Source organism: Esox lucius, chromosome 25, assembly GCF_011004845.1.
Source record: "Esox lucius isolate fEsoLuc1 chromosome 25, fEsoLuc1.pri, whole genome shotgun sequence".
Taxonomy (NCBI): domain Eukaryota; kingdom Metazoa; phylum Chordata; class Actinopteri; order Esociformes; family Esocidae; genus Esox; species Esox lucius.
In genome coordinates, this window is record NC_047593.1 from 18420598 (window position 1) to 18446257 (window position 25660).

The 25660-nt window shown below is 44.1% G+C and overlaps 2 protein-coding genes and 22 non-coding genes across 26 annotated transcripts; 21 read left to right on the plus strand and 3 right to left on the minus strand.

The window, feature by feature from the left end:
- Nucleotides 1-522: 522 nt before the first annotated feature.
- Nucleotides 523-11088, minus strand: clgn (calmegin). 3 transcript variants are annotated; one of them, XM_010888164.3, is made up of 14 exons: nt 10889-11088; nt 8944-9180; nt 8397-8529; nt 8103-8244; nt 7607-7688; nt 6391-6583; nt 5890-6079; nt 5553-5666; nt 5201-5357; nt 4382-4597; nt 3980-4096; nt 2839-3007; nt 2542-2705; nt 523-2073 (listed from the first exon to the last, which is right to left on the minus strand). In XM_010888164.3, exons 2-14 carry the CDS (start codon nt 9178-9180, stop codon nt 1996-1998), a joined length of 1992 nt encoding a protein of 663 aa, XP_010886466.2. In that variant the 5' UTR covers nt 10889-11088; the 3' UTR covers nt 523-1995. The 3 variants fall into 3 exon arrangements, with proteins under 3 accessions (XP_010886466.2, XP_034147043.1, XP_010886467.2); XM_034291152.1 differs by having other exon boundaries at nt 2530-2705; XM_010888165.3 differs by having other exon boundaries at nt 523-2070; nt 10889-11087.
- A 322-nt stretch (nt 11089-11410) lies between these two features.
- exosc9 (exosome component 9) lies at nt 11411-16129 on the plus strand. Its single transcript, XM_010888163.4, has 12 exons — nt 11411-11556; nt 11804-11898; nt 12349-12468; nt 12665-12767; nt 13078-13215; nt 13371-13453; nt 14009-14141; nt 14382-14470; nt 14728-14874; nt 15032-15207; nt 15502-15574; nt 15989-16129. The coding sequence occupies exons 1-12, from the start codon at nt 11491-11493 to the stop codon at nt 16059-16061; spliced, it is 1296 nt and encodes a 431-aa protein (XP_010886465.3). The 5' UTR covers nt 11411-11490; the 3' UTR covers nt 16062-16129.
- A 604-nt stretch (nt 16130-16733) lies between these two features.
- On the minus strand, nt 16734-16805 carry trnaq-cug. The gene has a single exon. It is a non-coding gene; the product is annotated as a tRNA-Gln (tRNA).
- Nucleotides 16806-17281: 476 nt separating this feature from the next.
- On the minus strand, nt 17282-17355 carry trnai-aau. The gene has a single exon. It is a non-coding gene; the product is annotated as a tRNA-Ile (tRNA).
- Nucleotides 17356-17856: 501 nt separating this feature from the next.
- Nucleotides 17857-17928, plus strand: trnaq-cug. The gene has a single exon. It is a non-coding gene; the product is annotated as a tRNA-Gln (tRNA).
- Nucleotides 17929-18064: 136 nt separating this feature from the next.
- trnai-aau lies at nt 18065-18138 on the plus strand. Its single transcript has one exon. It is a non-coding gene; the product is annotated as a tRNA-Ile (tRNA).
- A 1630-nt stretch (nt 18139-19768) lies between these two features.
- Nucleotides 19769-19840, plus strand: trnaq-cug. The gene has a single exon. It is a non-coding gene; the product is annotated as a tRNA-Gln (tRNA).
- A 127-nt stretch (nt 19841-19967) lies between these two features.
- Nucleotides 19968-20041, plus strand: trnai-aau. The gene has a single exon. It is a non-coding gene; the product is annotated as a tRNA-Ile (tRNA).
- Nucleotides 20042-20170: 129 nt separating this feature from the next.
- On the plus strand, nt 20171-20242 carry trnaq-uug. The gene has a single exon. It is a non-coding gene; the product is annotated as a tRNA-Gln (tRNA).
- Nucleotides 20243-20827: 585 nt separating this feature from the next.
- On the plus strand, nt 20828-20899 carry trnaq-cug. The gene has a single exon. It is a non-coding gene; the product is annotated as a tRNA-Gln (tRNA).
- Nucleotides 20900-21026: 127 nt separating this feature from the next.
- trnai-aau lies at nt 21027-21100 on the plus strand. The gene has a single exon. It is a non-coding gene; the product is annotated as a tRNA-Ile (tRNA).
- Nucleotides 21101-21544: 444 nt separating this feature from the next.
- Nucleotides 21545-21616, plus strand: trnaq-cug. The gene has a single exon. It is a non-coding gene; the product is annotated as a tRNA-Gln (tRNA).
- Nucleotides 21617-21743: 127 nt separating this feature from the next.
- Nucleotides 21744-21817, plus strand: trnai-aau. The gene has a single exon. It is a non-coding gene; the product is annotated as a tRNA-Ile (tRNA).
- A 129-nt stretch (nt 21818-21946) lies between these two features.
- trnaq-uug lies at nt 21947-22018 on the plus strand. The gene has a single exon. It is a non-coding gene; the product is annotated as a tRNA-Gln (tRNA).
- A 585-nt stretch (nt 22019-22603) lies between these two features.
- trnaq-cug lies at nt 22604-22675 on the plus strand. The gene has a single exon. It is a non-coding gene; the product is annotated as a tRNA-Gln (tRNA).
- Nucleotides 22676-22802: 127 nt separating this feature from the next.
- Nucleotides 22803-22876, plus strand: trnai-aau. Its single transcript has one exon. It is a non-coding gene; the product is annotated as a tRNA-Ile (tRNA).
- A 444-nt stretch (nt 22877-23320) lies between these two features.
- trnaq-cug lies at nt 23321-23392 on the plus strand. The gene has a single exon. It is a non-coding gene; the product is annotated as a tRNA-Gln (tRNA).
- Nucleotides 23393-23519: 127 nt separating this feature from the next.
- Nucleotides 23520-23593, plus strand: trnai-aau. Its single transcript has one exon. It is a non-coding gene; the product is annotated as a tRNA-Ile (tRNA).
- Nucleotides 23594-23722: 129 nt separating this feature from the next.
- trnaq-uug lies at nt 23723-23794 on the plus strand. The gene has a single exon. It is a non-coding gene; the product is annotated as a tRNA-Gln (tRNA).
- Nucleotides 23795-24379: 585 nt separating this feature from the next.
- On the plus strand, nt 24380-24451 carry trnaq-cug. Its single transcript has one exon. It is a non-coding gene; the product is annotated as a tRNA-Gln (tRNA).
- Nucleotides 24452-24578: 127 nt separating this feature from the next.
- Nucleotides 24579-24652, plus strand: trnai-aau. The gene has a single exon. It is a non-coding gene; the product is annotated as a tRNA-Ile (tRNA).
- A 444-nt stretch (nt 24653-25096) lies between these two features.
- trnaq-cug lies at nt 25097-25168 on the plus strand. The gene has a single exon. It is a non-coding gene; the product is annotated as a tRNA-Gln (tRNA).
- A 127-nt stretch (nt 25169-25295) lies between these two features.
- On the plus strand, nt 25296-25369 carry trnai-aau. The gene has a single exon. It is a non-coding gene; the product is annotated as a tRNA-Ile (tRNA).
- A 129-nt stretch (nt 25370-25498) lies between these two features.
- trnaq-uug lies at nt 25499-25570 on the plus strand. The gene has a single exon. It is a non-coding gene; the product is annotated as a tRNA-Gln (tRNA).
- The last annotated feature ends 90 nt before the right edge of the window (nt 25571-25660 follow it).

Below are 25660 nucleotides of genomic sequence, written 5' to 3' on the forward strand. Positions count from 1 at the left end.
GTTAATACTAAATCTGCAACTTGGATCTAAAGGTACCTTTTTGCCTTGGGGAAAACTAGTCAATTTTAGCTAAGCATACAAGCAAGTATGTTCCATTCTCTTCCATGGACTCAGATCATGGGTAAATTGTCTGCCCCAGGATTCAGACATCATTCAACACCCTAGCCCCGCCAGGCTATCATAAACGAAGCCTGGGTTTTCATCATTCAACACCTTAGCCCTGCCAGGCAATCATAAACAAAGCCTGGGTTTTCCAAACATTTTAGTGTCAAGGTAAAAAAAAGTGGGCCTATGGTCGAGGACCCCCTATTTTTAAAGAAAATTAATGTCTACCCTGTAGACCTATATTACTGCCCAGTCAAATTAAAACACTCCAGTAGCAGAATTTTATGGAGACCCCCCCCCGAAACAGAATGACAGTGTCCTAGATAACTAACAAAAAATATAAATCTGAAAAAACACTAAACTGGCAAGTTATCCTTAGTGCCTTACCTGCTTCACAAACAGGACTAATACCAACAATGCTTTTTCCATATTAAATATTTTATTTTTCAAGAGCAATGTACAATTTTGCAAACATACGAAAACAGGGAAATCTCGCTGGCTGTCGGGCTAAAAGACAAGAACATGAACTAGAAAAAGCTGGAGAGAGAACGGAATAAACAACAAACTGAAAAGAGAGAATTCTGCACACCCCTTTTCTTACGACAATTTGTCAGCACGAGAGCGAACTCTTAATGATGCATTCCGGAATTGGGAGTTAGGATTCTGGAATATCTTTCTCAGGTGGATGATAAGAGGTTGCATGCAGACTTTGAAGCAAACAAACTAGTTGATTGGTATGATCTCGGCATACTAGAAGCAAAAACAGTGGTAAAACTGCACGTGAAAAAAAGTGCTTAAAATATAACTTTAAAAAAAAAAACAATATACAACTACATAGTAATATTTCATTATGTTTTTTAAATCCGGTTGTGAAACAAGTCTTAAACTAAATTAATAAATAGAATAGATATAACTTTATTATCAGTGCCGCTTTTTCCTCAATTGTCAGTTTAAAATACATAACAAAAAAAAAAAAACACACACACACACACACACAAAGAACTGACAGTGTACACATGAACTCCCTTTTAAAAGCTCATCAAAATCAGAAAAACCTCCAATCTAATGAGGTACAGCCTTTTTCTCACCCGAACGTCAACCTCACTGCCCTAAAATATCATCCCTTCATCGCTGTTGTGGACCTTCGATCAGGAGCAAGACCTGTTCATGCGTTAGTAGCTCGCCAGTGGTCTCAAAAATAAAAGAAACCCAACAACAACACTGACCATAGAAAACCAACAGTGACTCCTACCCCCGGGTTTCAACAATGGACTCCGAAGGCGTGGACCTGGAGACCAGACGAACCGGGGAGCAGCCTGAAGGACGGCAGCAGTGCAGCGGCAATACAGCAGCGTGGTTTCAACAGCTTAGGTCTCCACCCTATTCCCTGCGCGGTGCGCTACACCTGACCCGTTCCGGAGCTGCGCCGCTCTCCAGCCAAAGCCCGTTTTCAGGGGACGGGGCCGAAGGCCTGGACTGGCACGTAAGGACGGCAAACATCAGTAACCAAAAACCGGGAGTAATAATCAGAGAGGAAGACTGAAGGCTGAGGAGGAAAGAAAAGAGGGGGTGGTGGGTGGTGGAATGAATTATTTGGTGTGGGTGGAACGACTGGTCTCTTTGGGATGGAGGTGCCCTTGAAGAGGGCTTATGGAGGGATGAATGGAATTAAGGAAAAGAAAGATGGATGCTATTTGACAGATGGACAAGGGTCTGTAGTCTTGTCACAATGACCGCCCGTGCTGTTTTCGGGTGGAGGGTGAGGGTTGGAGCGTAGATACTGCACCCCCCCCCCAATCAGATAGGAGGGCATGCAGAAAAGAAAGAGAGCACAGAGAGAGAGAAGCGAAAGATGAGAGTGATGGCTTCATCTGTCGTCGTTCGTCCTCGTCAGTCTTTCCGTACCCTCCTCTTCCTCACTGCCTGTTTGGGTCCATCGCCGACTGCCTCGTCTGCCTCCTTCATCTGCTTGGAGGCGAGGGATGAAATTAATGGAAGTTGATCATAGTTTTACTTTATATTGGAGTCATCACCGCCATTAGACTGGTTGTCACTCAGCCAGCCTGCAGCAAAAGGGTCCAGTAGTTCAGAACCGGGTGCTCTACATTACTTCTGTTCCACATGCACGTGTGCACGAACATGGAACATGCAGAGCCTTGCATTTTTATTATTTGAGGGACCAGAAAAAAAGAAAATAAATTATGCTCCCTTAACTTAACCTCAAAAAATCTAAATATGCCTAAACTTAACCAAACCCTAATGCCTAACCCTGGGCACAGCAGAGCATCTGAGCTGGGTGGTAGTTTGGTCAGAAACAAATGACATAGTTTGGTCTTTTTACACTTGGCCCAAAGCCTTTTATCGTATTTATTATTTTTAACAAATGTTTTCGATACAGTGTGTTATTCTGTTTGTTGTCAGTACCTCAGCGCTTACCTCATCATCCGACACTCCATCATTGGACTTTGTCCTTTCTTCCTCCTCTCCCTCCTCTCCTTCTCTCTCCTCCACATCTTCTTCATCTTCCTCATCTTCTTCTATACTGTCTCCCCCACCCAGCCCGGTCTCTTCCTCCTCCTCTGCCTTCTCATCCTTCATTTCTGAAAGACAAATGGAGAAACAGATGAACAATTACCTCTGAAAAGCTAAAATAAAGAAACACAGTGCTGTACATTAAAGAACAGAGGAAAAACCAAAAGGTAAGGTGGGGAAAGAGAAAGTGTTCCCCCTAACCTGCAGTTTTTGGACTCTCTGCAGCATTGGCCTCTTCAGCCACTTGGTTCTCCTTCTCTTCTTCCTCCTCCTCCTCCTCCTCCTCCTCCTCCTCATCATCATCTTCCTCCTCCTCTACCTCAGGTTTCGGGGGATCCACCTTTTTGTACACGTAATCTTCGTCTGATTTCTGGGGTGAGGGGACACAGAAATCGAATAATTAGCCCACAAAGGAGCCGAACACGTTGGTTCGGGCGAAGTGGGTCCACGAGTCGTGCTGAAACACGCTGTTGAACTGCACAGAACAAACCAGGTGTTAGCTTGGTTTCGCAAAGTTCAAAGTACAACATGGCTGACTGAATATCAGACACCCTGTTCTCTTGAGGCGTACACAGTGGGCAACGCCACTATCTATGACCTGAAACCTTCTTTTGCCGGTAATTGGCAGCGTTTGACAGATAACGTTTATGCGTGTATTGCCCTGCATTATGCACGACGTTGTGTCCATCATACATAATTCAACAAAACAACGTAGACCGTAGAAATAGTGGAATGCACCTAAGTATGCGGCGCAGTGTGTAATTTCAATATTTATAAAATAAATTTAAGCTGAACTGTTGGTCTAGGCATGGACTTGGTTCCCTCATCCCTCTTAGCCCAAATAAAAACCTTTTATAATGAGGGAGAACGATTAAGACGGCCCTGAAAAGCTGCTCCAGGAGGAAGAGGCCAGGGATCACTCTTCCTCCTGCTATTTTTACCCACTTATGGCCTCCAGGACCCTGAACATGGGTATTTGTTCCCGGTGTCTCTCCCCGTTACATTATCGTTACAATACGTACTATATTCCCAGGATTCCAACACGGTGCCAATACAACGTGTATTGTAAATCCAACGTGTATTGTTGCGATCGGGTAAAGATTGGCATGCCTGCTGCGTTGGGTCACTTTACCAGCCATGAGAAACAGTATAATCTGGTACGTGAGAGTGCTGAAAACCAATCGGTTCCCGAAGGTAAAACATTTGAGACAGAGTAGCAACAACGAATTAGCCCAGAAATAACCAAATAAATAAAATACTGATTTACTATTTTCAGTGAAGCAGCCAAAGCATACGGACGACCAATACACTTCATAAATATGTTTACGGAAAGTGTGTGTACCTTGGGCCAACAGAAGAGGATAGCCAGTCCTACGGGAAGCCCCACAGTCAGTATGTAAATGACCCAGAGCCAAGGTCTCTCCTCAGCAGCCAAGGCCAACTGGGCAAAAACCCCCGGCTGCAGGGAGGCGGGAGGGGAGGGAGACAGGAGCAGAAAGAGGAAGGAAAGGGGGAGGGAGTGAGGGAAAAGGACATAAAGATATTAACCAATTGCGACTTCAATACGGGTTTTGCGTTTTTGTTTGTGAGTGAGGCTGCATACTGAGTTCTGTGAATGTGCACTAAGGAAATATAATGCATGTCTGTGTGAGAATATATGTATATATATATATATATATTTTTTTTTTACTAATCATTTTTCACTAAAACATTCCAATTAAAGTGTGTGTGTCACTATACACACCTCGTTGGCGCTAGCCACCAGCTTCTTTAGTCCCCAGCTGTCTCCGGCCCAGCGGTCAGCCACTTCCTTGTAGGAGGTGATGATGAAGTTGTCGAAGTATATCTCCGACGTCATCGACCACAGCTCCAGCCCCACGGCCCTGACCGGGGTCATCCGGAACGGCGTCAGGTCCTCAAAGTACTCGGGGTTCTGGATCTTGCGGGGGCTCCACACGCCCTGTAAGGGAGCATAGAAACGGGACGGTCTGACGGTGTCCTTGTGTGTCTGAGACCCTTTTAGGCGTCGTAGAGTGATGACAGAGTCAGCCTGATCCCGGGTGGACGATAAAACGCCACTATTTCAGTTAGTTAAAGGCAGTGTCGCAACCCGGGATTCGAGGAGCCATACACGGTGTACCGTTTGACCAGAGTTGCGACCGCGCTGTCACAGGTAGACTGGCATAACGAAGCAACAACAGCAGATGCTGTGCAATACTCCCGTTTGAGCTACTGAGGAGGCACTCTTCCTCCAGGGGGAATTTCCAGTTAGCGGGCTGATCTTTAAATATCCAAGTGGAACAGCAACGCAACCCAGTGGCGTCTGTGCTATCCACAAGAGCTGTGGTCCAACAAACCCGAAAGACACGAACAGGCACTGAACTATTACAGAATCCGCACTCCAAATCCATCACGAGAACCTGCCAAAGATCGCCTGACTGACGCAATGTTGTTTTTTTAAATAAACGGGTCGCGGCTTTTGGCCTTTTAATTTTAGAGGCGCCTCCACCCTGTTGGCCTGAACGTCGGCTAACAAGGTGTGAATGTCCAGATCTGTACACACCTGGTAGTTGGGGTTGTCAACCAGAGGGGCCTTCCATTTGCCCTTGTACTGAGGGTTGTTGATGGTAGGGGGTTTCCACTGCCCACATCCAGGGGCAGTCTCACACACTGGGTTTGGGACCTGAGGGGCCTCCCATTCTCCATCCATCTCCTCGTCCCTGCAAAGGAGGGGTGAGGAGAGACACAGAAAAGAGGTGGAACGTGGAGGGAGTGAACGATGGGAATGAGGGGAGAAGAAGATGCAAAAAAGAAGAGGGAGATGAAGAGAGGGAGTTGTAAGTTAAATCCCAGACCTTTTTTTTTGCCTTATTTCTGAATGCTTGACATGGCAAGTGACAGAGGTGTGTGCTCACCAGTCGTCTGGTTTCTCTGCCGTGGGGTCGGACACAAACTCTGGTTCGTCGTCAAGCCAGCCCTCAGGCTTAACGGCATCCGGGTCCTCAATCTTAGCTGGTGCTTCCTCGTCCCTGGAACGCACACGTTGTAGTTAGTATATTTCTCAAATCTTGTCACGTTTATTTTTTTAATTATATTTCCCAGCAAGAAACCAACGCCGCCATACGACAACTCCATGGGTGGCCCGTGTCTTAGAATGAAATATCCAACAGGACGAATGTACCATTTGCAATTCAGTGATTTGACAGGATTGGTCAGTAGTTCCCTTTATTACACCAGTGTCGTCATCCTTACCAGTCGTCCGGTTTGACGGCCTCAGGGTCTGGTATCTTGGCCCTCTCGTCCCAGTCCTCGGGTTTGGAGTCAGCGGGGTCGTCGATCTCCTTGGGCGGGTTGACTGGCGGCACCACGTCGTGGAGCAGAGAGCCTCGGCTAACGCTGCCCTGGTCCACGAAGATCTCGTAGCTGTTGTCTGGGTTCAGGACTGGCAGAGCGCAGAGGTAATGAGTTAACCCCTCTTCCTCTTTGTTGCGTTATAAACTCTGATAAGCTTAATTAACTTTAAAATGCAAACAGGGGCCCTGTGATGCTTGTAACATTGAGGGTTGTTGGTTTGAATCCCACCGGGGACCAGCATGAAATGGTAGTATGAATATGTTTGAACACAACGTCTGCTAAATTACTCAATCGTCAAATGTAATAAACTGCTGCAGTATTTGAGTAAGTGCACATAAAGGCATGTCTTCTCAGAAAAAAACGAACGACAGACCGGACCGGGCAGTCCTCGTCCCGTACCTAGTGTGTACAGGTGTGTCTTCTTGTCGCTGTAAAACTTCTTGAGGTCGACGTCGGCCCTCTTTGCGTGCTTCTCCTCCAGGTCTTTGTTCAGGGGGTTCTTGTGGCGGAAGATGAAGTGGAGCTTGTAGTCCTCTCCACACTTATCGGGGCCAAACATGATGGTGTAGGGGGTGCGGTCGTAGAACTTCTCCTGAGATATGGACCAGCGATAGAGCAGACAGCTAGTGAGTGAGTTTAACGTTAACTTATCATGGTGCCTTGTAGTGGGCTCTGGGTTTATGTTCTCTTCGGACCCCCAGGTGGAGTAGCTGCTACATTAGCGCCAGCCAGCGTTTGTCTTGATAATACCCAAAATGCTATTATACGACATTGTCAGTTGCAGAGACAATATTAGCATAACAAAGTCTAAAGAACAGTGGAGGTTCAGTGTCAGAATTATATAAATAGAACTAGTCATGCTAAATCTGTCTGGCTGTCTTCCTGAAAAACATAGAGAAGGCCGTGAACAAAGAGTGAATATAAACGCTCACTCAATTAGAGTGAGTTGACCAACTGCAAGCTGGATGCCACTGTCAGCGAAATATATACCAGTGTGGCTGAGGCCAAGAATGTAGCCCAGGAGAGTCGAGACAACGTCATGCTTATCCCAACACTTCTAATTTTGTGCAATGTTGATGAAAAAAATATTATTTATTTGGGTTAAGAGAATTGCAAGAATCTGAGAATTCTTTGTTGTAAAACTCTGTATTTCCTTGCTGTAAAACAGTGTGTTGGCAGATAGAGGACACAGACTTCAACTGAACTGTGTTAATTCTAAGGCCACCTGGGAATATTTTTTAGATATATTATAGAAAACAATACACCTAATATAACATCAGAATTAATACAAATAAGAGTTGATACGATAAAAGGTAGGGTGTGAAATACCTAGTAGAAGTGTCATAAAGATACTGGAATGAACTAGTAGTAATTTAATGTGTTAAATGTACTGTATAAACACAAGTATATCTTTAGATGTTATGTTTCTTCTGACAATTTACTGCTTGTGGTCAGTGCGCACTGTGTAAAGTGGACTGTTTTAACATCTTCAAAGTGTGGCTCTGAGGAAATGCTTCTTTAATTTCACACTCTTGGGCTCAGGGGGCAATGACTTTGAATGCAGCAGAGTCACTACTGAAACCCGACAGCCAGGCGTCAGCTCGCTGAAACGTACCAGGTCCAGGTCGGCAGCGTCGGACAGCAGCTTGATGTAGGCCCCACCACAATCGATGCCGTCCTGGAAATTCACCTCGTACCTGACACGGCAACCAAACATCTCTCGTCAAGACAAAAAACAGATGCACAGTTTCCATGGGCGCCGAGGATTACTCTGGCGGCAAATGTAGATTTGGCCAAAGTGAAAATGTGAGGGGAAATGCTGAGGCGCATATGTAGGTTTGGGGAAGGTGTGGGTCTAGTGGGTCAATGGAGAAACAGGAAATTGACATTTCTGTACTGCTGACTAGGCAGGGTGCTATCAGTTGAAAATCACGGGTGCTTGGAGTATCATTAGAATGGTACTCTCTGTGCTGAGGCCGCAAAGACCACATTTTTATTTATCTTTTAAATCACCAGGGTAAAGCTGGCCCAAGACACTCATCTTGGGTTGGCCGTCGGTAGCTAGGGCACACCTGGAGCGAGGGAGGCAAAGAGGTTAGAGTCAAACTCACTGTACGACAAGGGGTTCATCCCGGAAGACGAAAGGTTTGTCCAGAAGGGAGGCGATTGCATGGTGTTTGGCCCGGGACTTCAGGACAAGGCCCATGTCTCCTGGTACCTTGTTCTCCTTCAGCTGCTCCACGGACCACTTACCTGGAGAGGGAATTGGGTCAAAGACACACATTTTAAGGCATTTGACAATAAAGGTATCCAGCGTATAAATTGTTGAGATGCAGGAACCTGTCCCAGTCGGCACTTGCAAAAGAGGGTGTACATTTTTATTTTTTAAAAGAACATCTTCTGACCGTCATATTTAGCAATGTCATCATCTGCGTCCTCTTTCATCGTTTTAGACACCTTCCACCTGTCCAGCGAGCCGTCGTCAAAGGTCTCGGAGAAGTAGACATCTCCGATGGGAACTGGAGTCCTGTAGGTCACCTGTTTTAGTCAGCGGGGAAGAGGTGAAAGCAGATCTCATTATATATTAAGACAAACCCAGGTATGATTTGTAATGAACTACATCTAAATCGTGAAATAAGGTCATGGTTGTGTTTTGATAAATAATGTCACCATAGTTGAGTAAAGGGAGCAGCAGTTGGGTCACTAAGGTCTTTCTTATGGGTTCCCTAAAACTATTCTTGGATCTGTATAGTAACCCAAGTCAGCAATACATGACAATAGGCTCATCTGTCTCCCTGATATGCTAGATGTAAAGATTCACAATTTTACTGACGCCAATCAGTTCCTTTTAGATCTCCGGAAGTGCACAGGGTGTTGGGTTTGTGGGCCAATTGAGCTTACTTGTTACTAGCCACCCCCCCTTCACCCTTGACCCGACTGCATGTGACTGACCTGGAACGAGACGTTAGCATCAGCCTCCCCTGCCCCTTTCTCCGCCTCCCTGTCCACCTCTCCCTCGACTCCCCCCTCCATCTCCGCTGAGTCATCCCCAATGCCATCCTCTAAGATGTCCTCCACCATTGCTTCCTCGGCCTCCATGTCGTCCGCAGCCTCACCCCGAGCCTGGGACACGGACACAGTCAGCAGAGAGAGGTGCAACACACACATCCAGCCCCACCGCAACTTCATCTGGGGAGGGGGGGGGGTTATGAATGGGTGGGGAGTAGGTTGGAAGAGAAGGAGGAATGGAAGAGGAGGCGCAGTGGTGGGAAGGAGGGAGGAAGAAAAGGGATGTCAGGAACATGATTAATAATCTCTTTTGGTGTCATTACCACGTCATTGTGGAAATGACATCCTTCATCCCACCAAGACTTTCTGAAAACAAATTAGGTTCACCAAGTCACTTCCCCATTGGAAGGGCCAAACAGTATTTATTATTAAGTGTAATGGCTTTCGGCCACATCCAATGGACGGCTTTCACCAGAGCCAACTTATACATGACTGGCTCTGGCTTTTAACATAAATCAGAGTTAGTTCTAAATAAAACCAACACCCTACACAACGTTTTGATTATGTGCATCATGAAGCTTCATTACCGGTTTCCTCGGAAGGAAACTCTTATCTGGTTTGACCTTATGAATGTAAAATGTATTACTGCTCCTACTTCCATAACCTGTCGCTGACCATATTTACATGAAATGGGTAGACAGTAAAACATGTCATCCGTCTTGGTTGGAGCATTTATGTATTTTATCTGTGACACTATTTTTGTGAATAATATAGTTGAGTCAAATTGAAAATTAAGTTAACAATGTGTTACTTTAGATTTACGTTAATTTGCAGACATTCAGAGCGACTTGGATTAGTGAATGTTAGCTTCGTTGTCAACTAATTGTCTCACACTAAAACTAGTTCAAATCATTACATTTCTGTCCCGACCATAAAGACAGAACTGAGCCTGTTTTATAGGGACGTAGAGGGTTAGAAATCGTCACCACCATTTGTCTCCACCTACGTAACGATGCGCAACTAAGGGTGTCGAGAAATAAATATCCGCCCACTAGTAAGGACACAATTACTCAGTTGCGAACGAAACGAAATAACTGCATACATTTTTATTCAGGCCGCGTGTGGAAATCAACTCTGTCCCCATCAACCCAGTGAGGGTTGTGAACAAAGCATGGAGCCCCACCGGGCCAACTACAATATTCTTTAAGCTAGGGATGCCCCGAAGGAAAAGCACTGAAATTGACAACCAGCTGTCGACCAGAAGCGCTTTAAGGTCTTCTGACTACTCGTTTTTAATACTAGAACATTCTGTCAGGTTAAGCGCATTACCAAGTATACACATAAGTAAACTGCAGTAGCTTGCATCATTCCCATCACTAATTGCACATCTTTTTTGTTTGTTTGAAATATATGAAGTCCTGCCGATTTGGCATTAACTAATGCGCAAGCAAAGAAACGTATCAAGTCAACTAGCTAGCTGCCGTAAGCCAAGTGGGCTAACGGCTTTCGAGACCGTTCCTAGAAGAGGTGCCTTGGGCTTGGCTTAAATGTACTGAACATTATCTCATTCAACTCAGTCCCGTGAGTGTGGCGCCAATTAGAGTTCGCATATGTTAGTAATAGGTACATATATGATTATTAAATGCAATTGAAATTCCAGCCATGTAAAATAACACAGCGTATTACCTTTATTCAAACGTGATAGGAGGTAAAAATGTAAACAATTTCCATTCAGAGCATAATGTTAACATTGATAATATAGCTATTGCTAATGAGGCTAAGCTAGCATAATGTGTTGCGGTTGTAGAGATAAACACACGGTCAGATCTCTGGTCCTGTGTTGTAGCTAACGGTCCAGTACGGTAGTTACACAGCTAAGCAAACGAACCTTGTTAAACCTTCAGAATATGGAAGGTTATGTAAGGTTTTTCTGCGCAATATCCTCAATCGACCTTCTTTTCACTGCGTTCGGCCCACTTCGAGGGGAAAAAACCTGGTACCAAGGTCCTGACGAAGCTGACTGGAATTATTGTAGAGACCCTCGAATGACAGGCAACCACTGGCAGCGGTTAACGAATTCTGCCAGCTACGCATGCGCAACAAAACAGCGCCACTTCGTAACCAATTGTAAATAAATACATTTATTCCGCTGTAGTTTTTTTTTATTGAGTAGTTTATTTAATTTACTAACGTAATTTAGGTGGTATCAAGTCATTATATTGTGGGTATTATTTTGCAATATTACTCTGCCCAAAGAAATGTGTCAAAATGTTGGAAAAACATTCCAAATTGATAATAATTATTATAATTACATCATTTTGACTTTACAAATACAATGTAGGTCGTTGCAACAATCCGATCCATAATAATATACGTATATTATGATTACTTCTATTTTGCTCTTCCGGGTTGGAGTTCATGAATGTTGACGCGACCACATGTTACAGAAAATACACCGTTGTATCAAAATAGAGTTAATAGGTAGACAATATGAGAGACACACCGTTATCAAACTGCGAGAGAGATTTTATACTCAAAGCTATTGAAGAGAAAAGGGTAAGTGCTGAAAATGTTGTGCATGCTCGACATAGCTACATTAGCATTAGTCGAATTAACTCATCAACGAATTAGTATGGAGTTAAGTTTAATCGTCTTCGGTCAGCTAGAAATGTTCCTTAATCGCTGAACGTTCTAGTATGTATTTAATTAACGGTTGCCAAAATTCTTCTAGTTCAATTGCCTTTTAGACATTGATAATAACTGTTAAACTTTAAGTAACTACGAATCGTTGTCCCCTATCTAGCGCTTGGATGGAAGACAGACGTATGATTACAGAAACATCAAGATCTCCTTTGGAACAGATTACGGGTGCTGCTTCGTTGACCTGGGGAAGACGAGGTAAATCCAATTTAAAGAGAGCAACCTAAAATAAAAAAACGACACATCTGCATCCTTACCCTTTAATCTATGAGTAATTTACAAGTCCCTCTTATGCAGCAAATCCCGACTCGATCTCATGTCGTTTTCAACGTTTTCAACTATTCAAATAGTAACATGCTCTTGGGTACATTTTGTCTTGCATTACAAACCGGGTTGTTTGAACCCTGGGGTACATTTAAACAATAAGGCACCAGAGCCTAATTATGTCATTTGGGTCAACGATCCCTTTCACACTAACACCAGGAAGTACTGTAGAGGTTTAACTAATAATTCAACTCCAGTCCTGGCCATTATTATTTTAATGTCAATTAGAGAGATGATACTGAAGGACCAGCTTTGGTGATGGTGGTAAAGGTTAGGTTGGTCAGTTTAAGGAGTAAGGGTACATTTCTGTTCTGTAACCTCCAGGGTCATGGCCCAGGTGTCCTGTGAACTCATCACCCCGAAAGAGAACCGACCGAATGATGGAATCATGTTCTTCAATATTGAACTGTCGCCAATGGCCTCGCCTGCTTTTGAGACGGGCAGGTATGAAAACAAAAAGGTTGATTTACTTTAAAGCGCTATGACACAAGTGTTCTTTGGTTATGGATTTGATTCACATGAGGGGGACAGAACAGGAAAATGGTACAAAAATGTATCCAAGTTGCTCTGGACAAGAGGGATGTTTTCTCTTCTTTCTCCCTCTCATTCATTTTCTGTCTCTCTCTCACTCTCTTTGTAGGCAGTCAGAGCTCATGGTCAAGCTAAACAGACAGTTGGAGAGATGCCTGAGGAACTCCAAGTGTATAGACACAGAGTCTCTGTGTGTTGTGTCTGGAGAGAAGGTAAAACATATACAATTGTGACTCAATCTTAAATGGTAAATACGTGTATCTACCTGTGGAGCACATGTTCAGGCAGAGATATTACAACACTGTGTGTGTGTTTCTTGTGTGTCTGTCCAGGTTCAATACAGGTCTATATTGTGTGTTTATGTATCTATGTGTGCCTATCCAGGCATAGTACATGTCTATCATGTCCATATCTATCTGCCAGTGTCTATCCAGATATCTTGCATATTTGTAATGTCTATATACTTCCCTGTGTGTTTGTGCATGTGTAGTACATATCTATAATGTCTATATCTACATCCAGGTGTGGCAGATCAGGGTAGATGTTCACCTGTTGAACCATGATGGTAATCTGATGGATGCGACCAGCATCGCTGCCATCACTGCCCTCTGTCACTTCCGCCGTCCAGACGTCGGTATTCAGGGAGAGGATGTCACCGTGGTGAGAACGGGGAGAGGTGGCGGGGCGTTTTATGTCTTCTGTAGCCTGACGTAATAAGCACACTGTTACGTGTTTTAATTAACACCACCCGAGGTTTAGGTTCATGTGATTTAATTTGATTTAACGGCTCAACCGTATGTTCATCGGCTCCACAGTATAGCACGGAGGAGCGAGACCCGATACCCCTCAGCATCTATCACATGCCTATCAGTGTCAGTTTCTCCTTCTTTCAACAAGGGTAAGTACAACTGTTCTAACTCTCTGTTTCCCAATCCTAGTTCTGGGGGCCAAAAGGCTTACACATCATATTCATATGTTCGAAGCTTGTTGATATGAGATCTTATTTGAATTGGCTGTGTAGTGTTGGGACAAAAATAAAATGTTTGACTAATTAAGGTCCTGAGCACCAGGATAAAGAACTGCTGTGAATAACATGCACGCTAAACCTCTCAGTATTTATTTTTATAAAAATTTAGCTGTTCACAAAATACAACAAAAGGCTTGCTCCACTGATAATTGAGTTATTTTTGGTTGGTCAGTGTTTAAAAAATAAAAAATAGATTCTGTTTTGTCTTCACTTCTTGTCACGTTCCTTCTCGTCTTTCATCATCCCGTCTTCACTAACTTTTGCTTTACCCATTCCCTCTGACATTTCAACCCTTTCCTCCTCTCTTTCTCCTGCCTCTCTTCCTTCTCCTCCCTCTCTGTTCTCCCGGTCTGCCTACCTCCTCCTTTCCTCCTTGTCTCTACCCCCCCCCACGCCCATCTGCCTCCTCTCATCCCACTGCTCTAGGACCTACCTGTTGGTGGATCCATGTGACCGAGAGGAGCGTGTGATGGATGGCCTGTTGATGATCGCCATGAACAAGCACAGAGAGATCTGCTCTATCCAGTCCAGTGGAGGAATCATGCTGCTCAAAGACCAGGTGACTAGTGGGGTGTCGGGTTGCCCGATCCCAAATCCACCCCGAGGCCGTCTACGGTGGCAGTAGGGTCGGGTCCATGCCAGGATTGTGATGGCTCTTAGTTTGTAAACTCACATTTTCTCTTCATCGTTACTGTGGCATGTCATTTGAGGGGCTGCCACTTCACAGTAGCCTGCTGTTCAGTAAACTCTTGTTACTTTGAATTGTATTTCTAAAGGGCTTGTGTGAATGTCTGTAAAGGTCCTCAGGTGCAGTAAGATTGCCAGTGTCAAAGTTTCCGAGATCACAGAGCTTATCAACAGAGCCCTGGAGAATGACAAGAAAGTCAGGTGAGTCTTGTCTTCTGGGTCAGTGTTTTGACAGAATCCAGTCCTCTGTTTTTTTTTATTCTGTCAAACAAAGCAATGCTTTGGTCATGACATTTGCATTGAAAAATGTCTGTTTTATTTGCTTAAACTTGTCAACTAATCATCAAGCCCGCAATGAAATATGTACGGTATGGGTGACCCATGGAATTGGGGTAACGAAAGCAAACTTCCACAAACAAATGGCAATTAAGTTTTGTCTTTTTAAAATGCCATTCCAGGAAAGCTGGGGGTAGGTGTGGCTTTGCAGAGTCAATGCCCCAGGAGCGAATCACAGCACTGAAAACCCACGTGTCGCCTTTGGAGATGACTGACGTTGAGGAGAAAGCCAATGAGATTGTCCTGAGAGCGGAGGCCCCACCCCAAACGTATCCTTTCAGAGAAGTGTATTTCCTCAAAATCTGAGGCGTGTTTGTGTTTTTATTGACGTGTATTGCTTAATGATTTGAAATCCGTGTCAGTCAGTGAGTGTCCCCTATTATCCGAAATCTGTTGCTTCATTGTCCTCAACCATCCACGTGATAGTGTTCCCTCTCCAGTCTTACCTGGCCCAGGTACAGGGCAGGTGGGTGAAGGGCTACAGAGCTCTTGGGGTCTGGAGGAAGAGGAGGAGGAGGAGGAGGAGGAAGAAGAAGAAGAAGAAGAGCAGCAACACAAAGCCGAGGAGGAAGTGACGTGTGTAGCGGAGGAGAAGCGGGGAGGTAACTGTAAATATTTGTTGAGATTCACTAGCCTGGTCCCAGATGTGTTTGTGCCATCTTGCCAACTGCAATACTCTCAAAACTGCACAGACAAATTCAGAACCATGTAAAGAAAATGTAATGTATTCAGCAACTGCCGGAATGGCTCAGAGGAACTGAACGGTGGCTAAATCGCTGCGTCCGGTATGTTTTGTCTGTTGGCTTGTGAGCGTAAAGACTGGTTTCTCTTTTAGGCACATTAATGGACACAGAAGCACATCTGATTCTGAATGAATAATTGTTTTTCTTCCCTAGTCGATGTGGTTTTAATCTCAGATAGCGACAGTGAGGAGGAGGAGGTGGTCATATTAAATCAGAAAGCACTAACGTAAGTGACACCTCAGATTTGGTTTTGGTTTTGTTTTATGGTATCCAGAAATTATCTCAACACATTTTTGGTTAAAACCATATAATAATCATTGAGGGTTTCCTATGAAGCAAAAGGAGAAAATGCCTTTCAGCAAAAACAAGATATTGCAGTATTCACTTTTTGTGTCCAGTGCAAACACACACAGACAGACAGACAGACAGACAGACACACACACACACAGAGACAGACACACAGACAGACACACAGACAGACAGACAGACAGACACACAGACACACAGACACACAGACACACACACACACATCAACCTAATCATGAAAACAGTTACAGTTCATTATCTGACATCAGTCGGTCTTGGATGAAGGTTATCCCGGAAGATTCATGTTTGTTTTTTTTCTTGTTCACCCCTTCAGTAAAAATGCAACCAGTTCCAATCAGCAGATGGCAGTAGATTCCAAGTTGAAGCGGCAGAGGGAAAGGCAGTGAAATATTTTGGATTATGTATTTCTCAATAAAAATGTGTTGAACGGGATATCACACTGAGTTTCCCCCAATTAATTGTATTTTTTTTACACTGTAGACCCTTTGTACAATGTGATTTTTTAAATTGTAATTATGATTTTTCAATGCAGTGGTTGGAAGGTATTTATACCATTAATAAGGCCAATCTAATCAAGATGTACTCAAGTATATTCTAAAAAGCAAAGAAAGCAGTCAGTGATTGAGATATAGTCTATGTAGACAGTAATTATTTGAATGTAACTTGAATTTAATATACTTGAGTCTCATTGAGAAGGAACATCATTTCCAAGAAAGTCCTGATCAAACTGGCTGTAAAGATGAAAACAGAATAACAATAACATAAATGCCAACACGCAACATTTTCTGCCAAACGTGTTGATTGAATGGATTTCCTTGGCAAAGGTGAAATGCCCACTAACAGGGATGTAAACACATGAGAGAATTCAACTTTTTGTGAGTGAAACATTTCTGGAACCTTGGGTTTTGTAACTTGGGACAAACACGTTACATACTTTATATTTTTGTTCATTGCAGAAATTATTTATGTATGAAACTGAGTTCACGTATTGAAATAGAACGGGAACAAAAAAAATTATAATCGAAAATGGCTCCATAGTATCACTCAACAATAAAGCAAGGTCCTACCGAGATTTGAACTCGGATCGCAGGATTCAGAGTCCTGAGTGCTAACCATTACACCATAGAACCTGATTCTGGTTTCTTGAAAAGATGGTTACATAATGTTGTAGTTAGTAAAGAATTATCGTTGGTAAGTTGCGAATGTATTATTTCAGGGATGTATTCACAAAATGTTTTATCTAACCACTTTAGCCCCGCAAACAGCAGTAAAAGTTTCAATTAAGAGTTTCCGTTTAAAACCTGTTTACAAAGCTTCTAAGACAGCTTTTTACTAAGGAATGGGGAGAAATCGTAAGCTGAAAGAAAGGGCGGGGTTGACCCCGATGCTATGTATGATGTTATACCAATGTATGAGTCCTTAATGTTTGACAGACACGGACATTGTTATGAAGTGTATGTCCTAGAGCTTGGGAGCTTTCAGCCTTGAGGTGTTTCGTGAATACGGCACCTGGAAGAGATGAACATGGAAAATTCCGGCTGTATAACTATACGTCCCAAAATGGGAACGCATTATGAAGTTAAACTAGAATTATGAACAAAAGTAGTGGCCAGTACGGGTATCGAACCCGCGACCTTCGCGTTATTAGCACGACGCTCTAACCAACTGAGCTAACCGGCCTGTTGCTGGATTACAGCAATAACGGATACACAAGTATTAAGATGGCTGTGTTATCATTAGATAGCGAAACAGTTGGCTTGCTGAAAAGCGGAGGACACCCAACCAATACTTTTGATCTTAAATCTTGTTGCTTCGTTTCCTTGAACAGCGTCGCACATCAGTCACAATTTTAGGGGCAGTCTTCGCGATAATGGCATTAACTTGTCAAGTTAGGTATGTAAGTAACAAATTAAGAAGCTGAAAGCATAACATTTTCTTTCTTGGTCTTAATTCACTAAGTAACTAACTGTATTTAAACATTTTCATGTTTGGATACATATATTATTTCAAAGTTGTTTGACGAAATAATGAACATTTCAAGATATTACTGGAATAACAAGTGACATTCATCACTCTACCTAGATCTTATGAAAATGCTGTCGATTTATGACGCACCAGCTCATAAAGAAAAGACAGGTCATGTGATGTCCTTGTGCAGGCCAACATCCCTGCCAGCTATACGGTTCTATGGTGTAATGGTTAGCACTCAGGACTCTGAATCCTGCGATCCGAGTTCAAATCTCGGTAGGACCTGTCGCTATTTTGCTACTACCGTCCTGTTTACTGAGTTCTTACTTTCTAGGCATTCTATGTGTTGGTGACCTTTTATGCCCCTAACATATACAACCCGTCACAACGGCTGCTAATAGAATACTTCAGTTGTCTGTTAGGCCGGTTAGCTCAGTTGGTTAGAGCGTCGTGCTAATAACGCGAAGGTCGCGGGTTCGATACCCGTACTGGCCAATTGGTTTTTCCTTAAACTTTCATCATCTGAACGAAGGACAGCTTTCTGTTACGTTCACCAGATGTGGCGTTTTACTGACTTCTACGGTAGGACAGTCATCTTCTGGCTTAGCAGCGGCATGGTTCTATGGTGTAATGGTGAGTAAACTGTCCCTGTCTCTGCATACCTGTCCCTGTTTTGCCACTACCGGCATTTCGCCCCAGTCGTCGCTTGTCTCAATTGTGAGAAAGCCACTAAAAAGTCAACGGAAAAGATAGGGACTTGTCTCAAATAACCACTGGCCAATCGGTGTCTTCCTTTTCAGGTATGGTCCAATCTTATACGCCCTTTGACTTAATCCCCGGCTCCAACTTTGTTTTCATCAGGTAGCCATTACATTGATACAGGATTTCTGCTACAGTGCTGTGAAAAAGCATTTACAGAGCAAAAATATATTACGTATCTTTGCAAAAACCGAAAATTACAACGTCATGTATATTTCTGATCAAGCGTTTTTTCGCTAGCATTTGGCATGTTCAGCATGGAGCACAGTGGTACAGTACAGCTGGTTACAATCCTACTAATTCAATTCGTGTAAACATCTAACTATATGCTTGGACAATCACCAAGAAAAGTGTGCACATGTTAGATTGCGATGTATGGCACCTATCAACAGTAACGTTAGCATAATTAGCGTCGCTATTCATTACCACTTGGCATGTTCAGCTTGTAGCATAGTACAGTATATCTGGTTACAATCCTATTAATTTAATTTGTGTAAACACCTAACTATGTGTTTGGACAATCACCAAGGAAAGTGTACACATGTTGATTGCGATGTATGATACATAGCAACATTTATGTTGACGCTAGTAACGTTAGCATAATTAGCATTGCTACTCATCAGCACTTGGCATGTTCAGCCTGTAGCACATTCGAAAACTATAGCTGGTTAACCTCTCTAACAATTTTACTTAATGTTTCCTCTAAATTCGTGTGTGTAGTTAACGGGTCGATACATTTGTGGGAATGTCATGCAGGCTATGGCCTACAGTACAGCCTAGGACAGTAACCTCTCACCAGGTTGCATTATGATTATATTTTGGCCATGTTATTCTATACATTTTATGAATTCTCATGAATGAGAAATCTGCAGTGTTTATTGTACTATTATCCAAACTATTTCACCACTTTTAATGCTAAATGGATAACCCAACATTAAGAAGGAGGGGCATGGAGCTAGCCATGCACACCAAGCCTGAGACAGGTTCCAGTGGGCATTTGTGGATTCCAGAGTCCAGGCCTCACAGCCTGGACAGGAGGGCCAGGCCCTTTTGGCTTCTACCTGGTCCAAGGAGCACATTGGGTGAGATCAGTAATTACAATGTCAAAGGACAGGCTTACGTGTTATTCTCCAGAAGTTGCTTCTTTACTCCCTTCTACGGTAGTACAGCTGTCTTCTGGCCACGGGATCCCGATAGTTACTGGGTGAAATCAAAGTTGTGGCTGTTTCTTGTTGCATGCCATCTACAACGTTGTCATACTCAAATGATTGTCGATTTCTGTGGTAGGCTTGGAGCGTTGTGCTCATAAAAAAAAAGGGAGCTCGTTTGATGGCCTTGTGCTGGCCAACGTCCCTGGTAGGCGAGCGGTTCTATGGTGTAATGGTTAGCACTCAGGACTCTGAATCCTGCGATCCGAGTTCAAATCTCGGTAGGACCTGTCCCTGTTTTGCTACTAGCGTCCTGTTTTCGGAATTCTTACTCTCTAGGCATTCTTCAGGTCTTTATGTCCCTAACAAATACAACCTGTCCCTACGGCCGTTGAGAGAAGCGCATGGTGTCCGTCTGGCCGGTTAGCTCAGTTGGTTAGAGCGTCGTGCTAATAACGCGAAGGTCGCGGGTTCGATACCCGTACTGGCCAGTTGGCTTTTCCTTCAACATGTATCATCTGAACAAAGGACCGCCTTCCTTGACCTTCTCCACAAGTGGTCCTTTACTGACTTCTACGGTAGGACAGTCTTCTTCCGGACGCGGGTCTTGTGCCCTGTAGGGTTCTATGGTGTAATGGTTAGCATACTGGACTTTGAATCCAGTGATCCGAGTTCGAATCTCGGTAGAACCTGCCTGGTTTGTGTGACTTGTGGCCGCTGGCCTGACGTTGATCCTGCTGGTTACTCTGTGAAATAGTGGTTTCTTGTTGCATGCGGCCAACAACCTTGTCTTACTCTAACAATCGTCGATTTGTTTAGGAGTGTTGCTGCTTAGAGCGCTCTGCTCCTAAAAGAAAGGCAGGTCATGGTTTATCGTTGTGAAGGCCAACATCCCCTTCCGTAACACGGTGTAATGGTTAGCCTTTTATGAGATGTTGCAACATATATGTGGAGGTTTACCTGAAACATTCATGCATATGTTTGTTGAAAGTGAGGAATTAAAGGGTTTTTATTGTAAAGGACATTTTGTGGAAGAACTGGAATAGAGAGTGATCAAGAAGATGGAGGGATTGCTTATGATTAGGAAGTAAAACTTTTTGATTTCATTTTCAAACTTTTAGTTTTCCACAATTATAGAAATGTTTTATAAGTGTGTTGTGACATAATGTTGAAAAAATGACTTTAAAAAAAATGTTACATTCACTTACAGCACATTGTGTAGCTGAAAGCAAGGATAGCCAGAGCAATTGTGCTGGCCAGGTAACCGGTGGGAGAGCGGTTCTATGGTGTAATGGTTAGCACTCAGGACTCTGAATCCTGCGATCCGAGTTCAAATCTCGGTAGGACCTGTCCCTATTTTGCTACTAGCGTCCTGTTTTGGGAATTCTTACTCTCTAGGCATTCTTCAGGTCTCTATGTCCCTAACAAATACAACCTGTCCCTACGGCCGTTGAGAGAAGCGCTTGGTGTCAGTCTGGCCGGTTAGCTCAGTTGGTTAGAGCGTCGTGCTAATAACGCGAAGGTCGCGGGTTCGATACCCGTACTGGCCAATTGGCTTTTCCTTCAACTTGTATCTTCTGAACGAAGGACAACCTTCCGTGACATTTGCCGGAGGCGTTGTTTTACTATCACGGATTGCTTATAGGGTTAAGATTTCGAGTTGACTTACGGCACATCAAGTGTAGCTGAGAACAAGGATTCCCAGAGGTCTTGTTGCATGGTATCATCTCAACGAAGGACAGGCTTACGTGTTATTCTCCAGAAGTTGCTTCTTTACTCCCTTCTACGGTAGTACAGCTGTCTTCTGGCCACGGGATCCCGATAGTTACTGGGTGAAATCAAAGTTGTGGCTGTTTCTTGTTGCATGCCATCTACAACGTTGTCATACTCAAATGATTGTCGATTTCTGTGGTAGGCTTGGAGCGTTGTGCTCATAAAAAAAAAGGGAGCTCGTTTGATGGCCTTGTGCTGGCCAACGTCCCTGGTAGGCGAGCGGTTCTATGGTGTAATGGTTAGCACTCAGGACTCTGAATCCTGCGATCCGAGTTCAAATCTCGGTAGGACCTGTCCCTGTTTTGCTACTAGCGTCCTGTTTTCGGAATTCTTACTCTCTAGGCATTCTTCAGGTCTTTATGTCCCTAACAAATACAACCTGTCCCTACGGCCGTTGAGAGAAGCGCATGGTGTCCGTCTGGCCGGTTAGCTCAGTTGGTTAGAGCGTCGTGCTAATAACGCGAAGGTCGCGGGTTCGATACCCGTACTGGCCAGTTGGCTTTTCCTTCAACATGTATCATCTGAACAAAGGACCGCCTTCCTTGACCTTCTCCACAAGTGGTCCTTTACTGACTTCTACGGTAGGACAGTCTTCTTCCGGACGCGGGTCTTGTGCCCTGTAGGGTTCTATGGTGTAATGGTTAGCATACTGGACTTTGAATCCAGTGATCCGAGTTCGAATCTCGGTAGAACCTGCCTGGTTTGTGTGACTTGTGGCCGCTGGCCTGACGTTGATCCTGCTGGTTACTCTGTGAAATAGTGGTTTCTTGTTGCATGCGGCCAACAACCTTGTCTTACTCTAACAATCGTCGATTTGTTTAGGAGTGTTGCTGCTTAGAGCGCTCTGCTCCTAAAAGAAAGGCAGGTCATGGTTTATCGTTGTGAAGGCCAACATCCCCTTCCGTAACACGGTGTAATGGTTAGCCTTTTATGAGATGTTGCAACATATATGTGGAGGTTTACCTGAAACATTCATGCATATGTTTGTTGAAAGTGAGGAATTAAAGGGTTTTTATTGTAAAGGACATTTTGTGGAAGAACTGGAATAGAGAGTGATCAAGAAGATGGAGGGATTGCTTATGATTAGGAAGTAAAACTTTTTGATTTCATTTTCAAACTTTTAGTTTTCCACAATTATAGAAATGTTTTATAAGTGTGTTGTGACATAATGTTGAAAAAATGACTTTAAAAAAAATGTTACATTCACTTACAGCACATTGTGTAGCTGAAAGCAAGGATAGCCAGAGCAATTGTGCTGGCCAGGTAACCGGTGGGAGAGCGGTTCTATGGTGTAATGGTTAGCACTCAGGACTCTGAATCCTGCGATCCGAGTTCAAATCTCGGTAGGACCTGTCCCTATTTTGCTACTAGCGTCCTGTTTTGGGAATTCTTACTCTCTAGGCATTCTTCAGGTCTCTATGTCCCTAACAAATACAACCTGTCCCTACGGCCGTTGAGAGAAGCGCTTGGTGTCAGTCTGGCCGGTTAGCTCAGTTGGTTAGAGCGTCGTGCTAATAACGCGAAGGTCGCGGGTTCGATACCCGTACTGGCCAATTGGCTTTTCCTTCAACTTGTGTCTTCTGAACGAAGGACAACCTTCCGTGACATTTGCCGGAGGCGTTGTTTTACTATCACGGATTGCTTATAGGGTTAAGATTTCGAGTTGACTTACGGCACATCAAGTGTAGCTGAGAACAAGGATTCCCAGAGGTCTTGTTGCATGGTATCATCTCAACGAAGGACAGGCTTACGTGTTATTCTCCAGAAGTTGCTTCTTTACTCCCTTCTACGGTAGTACAGCTGTCTTCTGGCCACGGGATCCCGATAGTTACTGGGTGAAATCAAAGTTGTGGCTGTTTCTTGTTGCATGCCATCTACAACGTTGTCATACTCAAATGATTGTCGATTTCTGTGGTAGGCTTGGAGCGTTGTGCTCATAAAAAAAAAGGGAGCTCGTTTGATGGCCTTGTGCTGGCCAACGTCCCTGGTAGGCGAGCGGTTCTATGGTGTAATGGTTAGCACTCAGGACTCTGAATCCTGCGATCCGAGTTCAAATCTCGGTAGGACCTGTCCCTGTTTTGCTACTAGCGTCCTGTTTTCGGAATTCTTACTCTCTAGGCATTCTTCAGGTCTTTATGTCCCTAACAAATACAACCTGTCCCTACGGCCGTTGAGAGAAGCGCATGGTGTCCGTCTGGCCGGTTAGCTCAGTTGGTTAGAGCGTCGTGCTAATAACGCGAAGGTCGCGGGTTCGATACCCGTACTGGCCAGTTGGCTTTTCCTTCAACATGTATCATCTGAACAAAGGACCGCCTTCCTTGACCTTCTCCACAAGTGGTCCTTTACTGACTTCTACGGTAGGACAGTCTTCTTCCGGACGCGGGTCTTGTGCCCTGTAGGGTTCTATGGTGTAATGGTTAGCATACTGGACTTTGAATCCAGTGATCCGAGTTCGAATCTCGGTAGAACCTGCCTGGTTTGTGTGACTTGTGGCCGCTGGCCTGACGTTGATCCTGCTGGTTACTCTGTGAAATAGTGGTTTCTTGTTGCATGCGGCCAACAACCTTGTCTTACTCTAACAATCGTCGATTTGTTTAGGAGTGTTGCTGCTTAGAGCGCTCTGCTCCTAAAAGAAAGGCAGGTCATGGTTTATCGTTGTGAAGGCCAACATCCCCTTCCGTAACACGGTGTAATGGTTAGCCTTTTATGAGATGTTGCAACATATATGTGGAGGTTTACCTGAAACATTCATGCATATGTTTGTTGAAAGTGAGGAATTAAAGGGTTTTTATTGTAAAGGACATTTTGTGGAAGAACTGGAATAGAGAGTGATCAAGAAGATGGAGGGATTGCTTATGATTAGGAAGTAAAACTTTTTGATTTCATTTTCAAACTTTTAGTTTTCCACAATTATAGAAATGTTTTATAAGTGTGTTGTGACATAATGTTGAAAAAATGACTTTAAAAAAAATGTTACATTCACTTACAGCACATTGTGTAGCTGAAAGCAAGGATAGCCAGAGCAATTGTGCTGGCCAGGTAACCGGTGGGAGAGCGGTTCTATGGTGTAATGGTTAGCACTCAGGACTCTGAATCCTGCGATCCGAGTTCAAATCTCGGTAGGACCTGTCCCTATTTTGCTACTAGCGTCCTGTTTTGGGAATTCTTACTCTCTAGGCATTCTTCAGGTCTCTATGTCCCTAACAAATACAACCTGTCCCTACGGCCGTTGAGAGAAGCGCTTGGTGTCAGTCTGGCCGGTTAGCTCAGTTGGTTAGAGCGTCGTGCTAATAACGCGAAGGTCGCGGGTTCGATACCCGTACTGGCCAATTGGCTTTTCCTTCAACTTGTGTCTTCTGAACGAAGGACAACCTTCCGTGACATTTGCCGGAGGCGTTGTTTTACTATCACGGATTGCTTATAGGGTTAAGATTTCGAGTTGACTTACGGCACATCAAGTGTAGCTGAGAACAAGGATTCCCAGAGGTCTTGTTGCATGGTATCATCTCAACGAAGGACAGGCTTACGTGTTATTCTCCAGAAGTTGCTTCTTTACTCCCTTCTACGGTAGTACAGCTGTCTTCTGGCCACGGGATCCCGATAGTTACTGGGTGAAATCAAAGTTGTGGCTGTTTCTTGTTGCATGCCATCTACAACGTTGTCATACTCAAATGATTGTCGATTTCTGTGGTAGGCTTGGAGCGTTGTGCTCATAAAAAAAAAGGGAGCTCGTTTGATGGCCTTGTGCTGGCCAACGTCCCTGGTAGGCGAGCGGTTCTATGGTGTAATGGTTAGCACTCAGGACTCTGAATCCTGCGATCCGAGTTCAAATCTCGGTAGGACCTGTCCCTGTTTTGCTACTAGCGTCCTGTTTTCGGAATTCTTACTCTCTAGGCATTCTTCAGGTCTTTATGTCCCTAACAAATACAACCTGTCCCTACGGCCGTTGAGAGAAGCGCATGGTGTCCGTCTGGCCGGTTAGCTCAGTTGGTTAGAGCGTCGTGCTAATAACGCGAAGGTCGCGGGTTCGATACCCGTACTGGCCAGTTGGCTTTTCCTTCAACATGTATCATCTGAACAAAGGACCGCCTTCCTTGACCTTCTCCACAAGTGGTCCTTTACTGACTTCTACGGTAGGACAGTCTTCTTCCGGACGCGGGTCTTGTGCCCTGTAGGGTTCTATGGTGTAATGGTTAGCATACTGGACTTTGAATCCAGTGATCCGAGTTCGAATCTCGGTAGAACCTGCCTGGTTTGTGTGACTTGTGGCCGCTGGCCTGACGTTGATCCTGCTGGTTACTCTGTGAAATAGTGGTTTCTTGTTGCATGCGGCCAAC

Bases quoted from the DNA above. Each gene is read 5' to 3' on its own strand.
- clgn (XM_034291152.1), bottom strand. From the start codon at position 9,180: ATGAAGTTGCGGTGGGGCTGGATGTGTGTGTTGCACCTCTCTCTGCTG. The intron at 7,689-8,102 runs GTGAGTTTGACT...TTGCCGTGTCAG, and splicing joins GATGAACCCCTTGTCGTACA to GTACGAGGTGAATTTCCAGG. The intron at 5,358-5,552 runs GTGAGCACACAC...CCTCCTTTGCAG, and splicing joins GCAGAGAAACCAGACGACTG to GGACGAGGAGATGGATGGAG.
- exosc9 (XM_010888163.4), top strand. From the start codon at position 11,491: ATGAGAGACACACCGTTATCAAACTGCGAGAGAGATTTTATACTCAAA. The intron at 11,557-11,803 runs GTAAGTGCTGAA...TCCCCTATCTAG, and splicing joins AAGCTATTGAAGAGAAAAGG to CGCTTGGATGGAAGACAGAC. The intron at 14,875-15,031 runs GTATCCTTTCAG...TCCACGTGATAG, and splicing joins GCGGAGGCCCCACCCCAAAC to TGTTCCCTCTCCAGTCTTAC.